This window comes from Belonocnema kinseyi, chromosome 6 (genome assembly GCF_010883055.1).
Source record: "Belonocnema kinseyi isolate 2016_QV_RU_SX_M_011 chromosome 6, B_treatae_v1, whole genome shotgun sequence".
NCBI classification, from domain to species: domain Eukaryota; kingdom Metazoa; phylum Arthropoda; class Insecta; order Hymenoptera; family Cynipidae; genus Belonocnema; species Belonocnema kinseyi.
This window is the reverse complement of record NC_046662.1, coordinates 45,333,641-45,344,049: the sequence shown is the minus strand read 5'-3', so window position 1 is coordinate 45,344,049 and position 10,409 is coordinate 45,333,641. Positions and strand designations below refer to the sequence as shown.

Here is a 10,409-nt window from a genome sequence, read left to right as displayed (position 1 = left end):
GAAAATAAAAAATAATAAAAAAATTTGAAAATAATTCAAGAAATTCAGAATAATTCAAGGAATTTAAATGAGTTAAGAAGAATTTAAAGAATTTAAAAGACTTCAAGGTATTAGGAAGAGTTCAAGGAATTTAAAAGAATTAGAGAAATTCAAGAAATTTCACGAAATTCAACAGAATTTAAAAGAATTTGAAAGCATTCCGAATACTTCAAAAATAGTTAAAAAGAACTCAAGAGAATTCGAAGGAATTGAATGAGAATTTAAAGTAATCCAAGCTATACTACCAGCGCCAGAGTATCCGTTTTAGACGATCATTCCAAGATTATTACATTCTCATTTTTTAACATGGAAGTATAGAAATAACCTATAAAATAAAAATGAAAGACAATAATCTGAAAAATTTCATGTCGGACTCACGAAAACCAAAGACTTTCATGGCCTAAATTTAATTAATTTATGGCTGTAGAATAAATATTTTAAATTCCATCTATTCATATTCCTGTATTCATTTAGACACATGAAATTGCTTAAGTCTTCACTTTCAATCACCAAAGTTAAGCAGTGCTTGCATAGGTTTGAGTCGGATGGGTGCCGTCGTACTTACAATATTTTAAGCGATTAAAAATATTAATAATCAAAATAAATAAATAAAATATACCTTATATAATATTATCTAATTTAGTTAACAAAATCATTTTTCATAGATAGAATGTTTTAAAGAACTTTTCTTTAATTAAAAAAAGGTCTTCTTCAAAAGTGGTTTTTCTACAAATCACAGCGTAAGAATAGTAATTATTTAATAATTTGTTAACATTCAGTAAGGCAATTATTAAAATTTTAAAAATAGTATTCATATTACAAAATTCTCAAAAGTCAAAAAATGTGTAATCAATAATGTTATTAAATTTTCTTGGTCTAGTAATTTGTTCTGGTTTGGTGAGTTCGGTATTGAATCCTCCATCTGAGAAAGATATCTGCAAAACCAAATTTTCTTGTAAATTAGATTTTTCTGCAAAATTAATCAAAAATTTGTTTCTTCTCCAATTTCCCCTACGTACACTAACTTGCAATGAATCGTTCCTGCAGCAAACTTCATGTTCTGGAATTCATCAAATCGACAATCACCAATATTTGAGCCATCTAATCGATGATGGGATCTTGTAGAATAATAGAGAACAATTCATTGCAAGTAAGTGTGTACAAATTTATTTTCTACGTAAATTTTTAAGCTGAATATTTTTAAAAATATTCAAAATCCATTATGAATAAATTAAATTTAAATTATAAATTAATAAAGATTGGCATCAATTTAGCATAATCTGACAAAGAAGCTCTCAGAATTTTATTATCTTTTCATTTAGGACCATACTTAAATTACGTAAGAGCTCAAAGGATGGGGGGGAGACATTTTGTTACATTAAAACATTTAAAAATTGTCTTAAAAAGACATTCTTTTTGGTTGCAAATTCAACTGCTTTGTTAGAAATTCGCCTTGTTAAGTTGAAAAATCAACTATCTAAAGAACATTAAACTTTGGTTTGAAATTCATATTTTGTTGCTGATAAGTGAAGTGAAATTTTTTTTGGGATGAAAATTATTTTTTTCTGAAAAATGGTCTTGTTGATTTAAAGGTTCATCTTTTTAGTAAAAATATTGCATCTTTCCTCGATCAAAATACAACGGTTTTGTTGAAAATTCAACTATTTTCTAGAAAATTCACTTTTTGTTTAATATTTGTATTTTAGTTTTGTATTTCGTATTTTTCAAATTGTTTTATCTTTATTTTATATTTTAAAATTTTTATTTCATAATATTTTGTTCATTATTATTAATTTCATTCGTTTCATTTTTTATTATTTGTATTTTTTATTTAAAAATTCACCTGTTTTAGCAAGAGTTTAATCTTTCTTGAATAAAAATGCAACTACTCGGTTGAAAATTTAACATTCTTGTTGAAAAGTCATTTTTTTTATTAAAAATTCAACTATTGAGCAGAAAATAAACTTGTTGCTTAGAATTCTTATTTTGGTGTTGGAAAGTTAACTACAATTGTCTGTGGATGCAAATTAAACTATTTTATTTAAGTTTTTTTAATTGATCTGTTTTAAAAGAAATTTCATATTTCTATAATAAAAATGCAATGGTTCGGTTGTGAATTCAACTCTTTTTTAATTTTTTCTTTTTAAGTTTAAAATTCACTTGCTTTAACAAAAATTACAAATTTCTTGGTTACAAATGCAACTATTATGTTAAAAATTCAACAATTTTCTTGAAAGCTCGTACCTTCAGATTGAAAATCCTGCTATTTTGTTGAAAATTAAACTATTTCGCAGAAAATTTACTTTTTCTTTAAATGTATTATTTTTTGTTGAAAAAATAACTGAAATCTTGTGTTGATGAAAATTCAGCAGTTTAAAATTCTTTTTTTTAATTAAAGTTCATAAGTTTTAAGAAAAATTTTATCTTTCTTTTATAAAAATAAAACTGTATGGGTACAAATTCAAATGTTTCACAGAAAATATACTTTTTGTTTAAATTTCATATTTTGGTTTTGAAAAGAGAACTTAAATCTTTTGTTAAAGAAAATTCAATTATTAAAGTTTTTTTGTAATTTAAAATTCATCTGTTTTAGTCAAAATTCATTCTTTTTGGTTGAATTTTTTTTTATTGAGAATTATTTTTTTTGTTAACACTTATTTCTTGTTTAAATATTCATAGTTTGATCGAAAAAGGGCAACCAAATCTTTTGTTTTACAATAAATTGAATTATTTTTTTGAAAGTTTACATTTTTTATTCAAAAATGCATCTGTTTTGTTCGTAACTTTTCTAATTTTTTTAAGATTCAACTTTTTTAGTTTAAAAATCTTGTTTTTGGGTAGAAAGAAACAATAATTTTCTTGCTGTAAATTTCATTTTTGTTGGATAAAAATGCATCAGTTACGTGGAAAATTATTTTCTGTCTGGAAAGTCATATTTTTTGTTTGAAAATTCAATTTTTGTATAGAAATTTTGTCTTTTGGTTTTAAAATTTTTCTTTTTGTATAAATTCTAGTTTTTTGATTCAAAAATAAACTTTAACACTTTTTTGATAGTAATGTATTTTTATAGGTTGAAAATTCAACTATTATGTTCAAAATTTCAATATTTTTTGGAAAATTCAAAAATTTTGTTAAAAAATCATCTTTTATAGGAGAAAAGACATTTTTCGTTCATAATAAATTAATAAATTTCATAATTTTTAATTTTAATCTGAAATACTGTTTAATTCCTTTATAAAATATGCTATGTCAAGGTAGTTGTTGTGAAAAAAGTCCATATGAAAAAAATTTTTTTTATGATTTTAAGAATGAAAATATTACAACTGATATCATTTTGAATAAAAAAGCATTATTTTTCTATAAACAATGTTTAAATTCACAAAAAAAAAACATTCATTTAAATCAAATTTTCTGCAACTGAATTTTTTCCGACCGCCGTTTCTTACCAATTTTTAAAAATGTTTGCATTTTGATAAATAACGGCTAATTTTTTGCCGAAAACGTTTTCGACAACTCTACTGTTTCCAATTTTTAAAGTAAATTTTTCTATAGCTAAAATCGTTAGAAATTTTTTTTTAAGAAAACATTTTTAAACAAAATAATTATATTTTTAGATTATTTAGTTATTTAAAAAAAATTATCATTCCAAAATCGTAAAAATCATTTCTGGAAACTAAAAATTATGCACTGTAATAAAGTGGGGGGGGGGGTTTGTATTTTGTGGAGGTTGGTTACAAAGAGAAGGGAGGTCTTGGAGAGGGTCTCTAATCCGTTACGTCATTTAAGTATGGCCTTTTACTTTCCTACAATGTTAAAATATTATTAATATAATCAACAAAAAAAGGTTTATAAATAATAAAATATATAATATCTACTTAAAGGATGTTAGTGTCAATATTTAGGCTAATTATTTTGTAATGGCACATGTATGATCTCAGGCCTTTTCGACACCTATGAAGCGGGGCTAAGGCTCTACTTTTTACTCCCTTGGGAGCGAACAGTAATTTTTACTCCCTAGGGAGTAAAAAGTGACGTCAGCCCACTTACCGTAAAATCTGCAAGGAAATTTTGGTAGCAGATAATATAATTTTGCGGTAATTAATGGAAAGGTACTATATACAATTTAAGAAATTACCATAATTTAACAAAAATTTCCGGACATTGATAGATTTTTTTAAACTGAAGTTTAGGTCATTTGTCCCCAGTTTCCATAAATTACCAGTAATGTTACCATAAATTGCCAAACAATTCTATGAATTTCGGGAATTTATCATAATATTTAAGTTTTACTTTTGGGTAATTTACGTAAGTTAACATGTTTGCATTGTAAATTACTGAAAATTATCATAAATTTCTGAATAATTATAAATATTTTTAAACTGAATTTCAAGGAATTTATGGTTGCTTACCGCAAATTACATGTAATATTACCATAAATTACCAAAAAGTTTTCTAAATTTCCGGAAATTTAGAAAAATGTTTAAAATTGAATTTTGAGTCATTTACCTTAAGCTACCATGTTAACCTGTAAAATTACCACGAATGAAAAAATTCTATACATTTTCGGAAATTTATATAAATATTTAAAATTTTATATTGGGTAATTTATAGTAAGTTAGCATATTAAACTGTAAAATTATCGTAAATTACCGAAAAATGCCGAAAATTTATTAACATTTTTAAATCTAACTTTAGGCAATTTATGGTAAGTGATCATAAATAACCTGTAATATTACCAGAAATTACCAGTAAAATGCATAAATTACCGGAAATTTCTGAAACTGTTAAAAATCGAATTTTGGGTGGTAAGTGTCCTGTAAACCTGTAAAATTACCGGAAATGATCGGAAATTTGTAGACATTTTATAATTGCATTTTGAATCATTTATATTAAGTTTCCATAAATTACCTGGAAGATTATCATATATTTCCAAAAAATTTCATAAATCTCGGGAAATTGATCAAAATGTTTAATATTTAATTTCGGGCAATTCATGTAAGTGATCATATTTACCTGTAAAATTACCGAAATTTTTCATAAGTTTTCGGAAATTTATACACGTTTTAAAAATGGATTTTTGGCAATATTTAGTAATTTATAATAACTTACCTGTAATATTAAGATAAAATTGAATTTTTGGTAATTTATGGTCAGTGGCCATCATTTATCTATACAATTAACATAAATCACTGAAAATTTCCATAAATTTCTGGAAATTTATTAGAGCATTTGAAATTCAATTCCGGGTAATTTATGGTGATCTAACGTTAATTTATGGTAAGTTACCGTATTTGCCTGAAAAATGACCATAAATGACCGAAAAATGCTGTAAATTTTCGGAAATACAAAAAAAATTTGTAATTGATTTTTGGGTTATTTATAGTAAGTTACTATATTTACCATAAATTACTAAGTTACCACGAATTACTAACAAATTTCATATATTTCCGGAAATTTCTCAAAAAAATGAATTTAAAGTTATTTATGGAAAGTTACCATATTTATCTGTAAAATTACCATAAAAGACCGAAGATTTGGGTTAATTTGCGGGAATATATAAAAATGTTAAAAATTTGGGTATTTTATCATAAATTACTCGATTAACCTGTAATATTGCCATAAAATTCTAAAGATGTTATAAACTTCCAGAAATTTTTAAAAATGCTTAAAATCGAATTTCAGGTAATTTATGATAAATGACCATATTAACCTGTAAAATGACCAGAAATTACCAGAAATTTGTAGACATTTTGTAATTGAATTTTGAATTATTTATCTTCAGTTTCCATAAATTGCCTGTAATATTACCAGATTTTACCCAAAAATTCCATAAATTTCGGGAAATTTACAAATTTAAAAAAATTAATTTTGTGCAATGTTTGATCATTTTCAAATAATCACCTGCAAATTGATAAATTGCCAACAAATTTCCGTGAAATTATAGAAATGTTTAAAATTGAATTTTTGGTCATTTATGGTGAGTTGTCATATTTATCTGTAAAATCCTAATAAATGACCGGAAATTTCCATAAATTTCCGAAAATTTAGAAAAATGTTTAATATTAAATTCTGGGTAATTTATGGTGTGTTGCTGTTAATGTATGGTAAGTTGCCGTATTTACCTGAAAAATGATCATTAATGACCGAAAAATTCTATAAATTTTCGGAAAGGTGTAATAAAAATTTTAAATTGATTTTTGGGTATTTATTGTAAGTTACCATATTTTCCTGTAAAATTACCATGAATGATCGAAAATTTCTATAAATTTCTAGAAACTTATATACATTTTTTTGATTAATTTTAAGCAATTTATGGTAAGTTACCATATTTATTGGTAAAATTACCATAAATGACCAAAATCGGGGTAAATTTCCGGAAATTGATAAAAATAGTAAAAATCGAATTTTTGGGGACTTGATCAAATGTAACGTATTAACCTATAAAATTACCAAAAATTTCCATAAATCTCTTGAAATTGATAAAGATGTTTAAAATTGAATTTTGGGTAATTTATGGCAAGTTACTATATCAACCTATAAAATTACCATTGATTAGCAAAAATGTCCACACATTTTCAAATTAAATTTTGGGAAATTTATGTTGAGTTACTATGAATAACCTGTAATATTACCATAAATTTCTGAAAAAATTCATAAATTTCCGGCAATTTATAAAAATTTTATAATTGAATTTCAAGTAATTTATAGTACGTTACCATATTTACCTGTAACATTACCATAAATTTCCGGAAATTTATATATATTTTTAAAATAAAAATGAGGAAAATCATGGTAAATTATCATATATTACCCTTAATTTCGAAAATTGTCTGGAATCATCCATTTGTTTTAAAAAATATCGTATGCTCACCTTTAAGTCGCACTAAAAAAATACACAGGTCGAAAATTTCGTTGTTATTTCCCTAGGTGCATAATATACTATTGCATAGGTATATCATAAAATAACTAAAAAAAATTACCTAGTGATAGTATTGCAAAATAAATTTATTTTTGTTCTTAAATTCTCCATTCTAGATAGAATTTTAATGCCAAATAAAAAATTATAAATTTTTTTTTTAATTTAGCTGCCATAGCCGCAGGAATGCCTAGTTTAGGCGGAGGATCAGGACAGGCACCATCCAGTCCTTCAGGACACGATCCTCGAACTTCTAGCATCCAAGCTCTCAGGATGAAGGCCAAGGAGCACGTGGAAAGTATCAGCAAAGGACTGCAAATGGTGTGAAATCCAATTCGAAAACCCCCTAAATTTAAATTCCAAATTCTCAACTGCTTTCTCAGAATTCTAAAAATTTGAGAAAGATAAATCTCAAAGACATTTTATCCTTCCCTGATTCGTGAAACACCCAGTGTGCTATTCAACAAACCCAGTGTGCAAATATATTTATTAGAGAATGCGAGAATTGGAATTGAATTTTTTTATATTGTTCGGAAAAATCTATGACAATTAGCATGCGTCTAACGCTAAAATTTAGCATTCCTCAGGTCGGACAAAAGGGTAAAAAAGTCACAATTTATTGTGATTATTTCCAAAATTGGTATTTCGGTATATGCGACGTTCTTCTCATTTTCAAGATCTATTTTTTATTTTCCAGATGAATTTAAATAATTAGAGCTATTTCAATTGAGAATAAAAAAATTGATCGGACGTAGATCGTAGACTTCCAATTCAGTATGTGTAAATATAAGCCATAAAAAGATTATACGTAACTGCATTTGTAAAAAGAACTGTGTAACATAGTATCCTCTACTATGCTGTTGTGCTTTTATTTATTTTCAAAAAACTTCTCCTGAATTTTTTATTATGGTTCATTTTAATAATAGATTTGTAGCACTATTTTTGTAAATTATATCTATGCTATCTTTACCAGCGATTTAGGAAACTTTCATAATTAGGAAACGCTAATGAGGATTCAAGTTTTTGTATTAATGAAAACAAAAATTATACATGAGATCGTTTATGGAGACAAAAGGTGCAATATTCAGCAATGCTTTGAAAATAATTATTCGTCAATTTATTAATTTTGTACCGGTAGTGTCACAGTGGAAAAACTTTTATTCAGAGGACATGTCATGTGAAAGAAACATTAAAGAAGGATATTGGCTGAATCTAAAATCGATACTGTAAAAATTAATTCGATTGATTGAACGTGTGACAATCATTATTTCATTAATTATTTTAAAAACTATTTTCATTACGCTATTCTGATTTACTGTGAAATTTTCTTTGAGAACCGGGCTCTGAGTGGAAAATTTGGTTTCTTCAAAAAAATCAATGCCAGGGGGCCCGGAAAAACATTTTCCAAATTAACTGACTTTTTCCTGACTTTTTTTGTTTAACTAACTTTTATTTTCCCAGACTACTCGTATTTAAAGACTAAAATTTTAATTTTGTTAATTTTTAATATAGAATTTTTTATGAATGGAATAAAAAAATTAAAAATTTTAATTTGTAAATTTTCAATTCATTATTCTCAGGGCTACTGATGTGCTTTCAAATTTAAAAGAAAACATTCTTCAAATTAAATACGAAATAATTTAAATAAATTGTAAAAAATTAAAAAAATTAATTGAAATCATTAAGTTTCAAATGACTTTAAACAAATTTAAGGAAATTAAGTAGAATTTGATATAATTTTCAAAAATTTAAGGTGAATTTAAAAAAGTTTAGGCTAAATGCAACAAAATCTTAAAACAAAATTTTAATTCATTGAATTGAGTAGAACTGAGTGATTTTAGAAGAATTCAAGTGATTTAAATTCTTTAAAATCCACTGAAATATTATAAAATCCGATGAAATTCTATGAAATCTGATTTCTCCTGAAATCCTGGAAGGGTTATTAAAAAAAAATGAGAGCTTTTCAAATCCCTTAAAATTCTTAAATTCTTGTCAAATCTTTTTTGAAATCCTCTTAAATGCCTTGAAATATTGCACATTCTAATAAATTCTTTGAAACGATTGAAATCAATAAAAAATTCTAAAAATCTGTTAAAATTTCTTAAATAGTTTACAATCTTTTGAAACTCTTTGAAATGGTTTTAGGCTCTTGAAATAGCCTTGTAATTTTTTTTAACACCTTCAAATATTTTGAAACCCTTTCAATTGTTTAAAAGATCCTTAAATCTTTAGAATATTATGAAATACCTTCAAATTGTTGAAACCAACAAAAAAAATATTGAAATCTTTAAAAATATTGTAAAATTTAAAAAAAAATTACATACTTGGCAATACTTTGAAATGTATATAAAATTCAGAATGTTTAACAAAAAAATTAATTAATGTTAATACAGAATTTTCACCGAAAAAGATTTTTTGTCGAAAAAGGCGAATTACAAAGAAAATACTTTAATTTTTAACTAAAAAGTCCTCTTCAATCAAGAGTAGAATAATTGATTTTTCTGTAAAGAAAAATAATCAATTGCTGAAATGAGTTGAAAATTTCTTGAAATATTCATTAAAATTTATACGATGTTTTAAAAATACCCTAAAATTATTTGGATTCCCATCAAATGATTCAAATCTATTGTAAATTCTTCGGAATCTTTCTAAATACCCGCCAAAAATATTTTGAAATCCTTTCAAACTTGGAAAGATCTTGAAAATTTCTTCAAATTTTTTTAAAGGGTGTAAAATTTTTCTATTCAATTAGAATCCCTTGGATTTTTTAATTCTTCTGAAAATTCTTTAATATCTTTTAAAATACCGTAAAATATTTCCAATTATTTAAAAACATGGTGAAACCGTTGACAATTTTTAAAGTTCTTGAAAATTCATCGGAAATTTTAAAAGTACCCTAAGTTTCTTTGAAATTTAAAAAAATACCATAACATTTTTTTAATCAGTTAGAATTTTTTCAGTTTTTTTTCAAATTAATTAAAAACTGCTTGCAATCTTTTAAAATATTCAAAAATATTTTTAATTTTTTGAAATTTCGTTTAAATTCTAGAAATCTAATAAATATCCTTCAGAATATTTTGAAATATAAAAAAAAAATCTTCTGAAATCCTCTGAAACTTTTAAACCTCTTGGAAGTTCCTTGGGAATTTTAAAAATACTTTAAAATTTTGTTAATCAATTGCGATCTTCAAATTGAAAATTCATTAAAAATTAATGGATTTTTTAGAAAAATACCTTATTAGCATTTCAATTCCTTTTAAATGATTGAAATATGTTTTAAATTTTTGTTAAATATAAAAAACAACATATGTTGAAACCCCTTGCAACTTTTAAAGCTCTTGAAAATATTTGTCATTTTTAAAACATTTTAAAGATACCCTAAAACATTTCCAAACATTTGGAATATTTTGAAATATTTTAGAAAACCTTAGAATTTTTTTAAATTCTGGAAAAT

The 10,409-nt window shown here is 24.7% G+C and overlaps 1 protein-coding gene across 1 annotated transcript in view; it reads left to right on the top strand.

Moving 5' to 3' along the window:
- The window catches only part of LOC117174912 (retinal homeobox protein Rx1-like), a 159,478-nt gene extending 151,887 nt beyond the window's left edge, over positions 1-7,591 (top strand). Inside the window, exon 5 of the mRNA XM_033364363.1 lies at positions 7,125-7,591. Within this exon, the coding sequence (XP_033220254.1) occupies positions 7,125-7,282 (158 nt within the window). The 3' untranslated portion in view covers positions 7,283-7,591. The remainder of the gene's footprint in view (positions 1-7,124) is intronic.
- Positions 7,592-10,409: the final 2,818 nt, after the last annotated feature.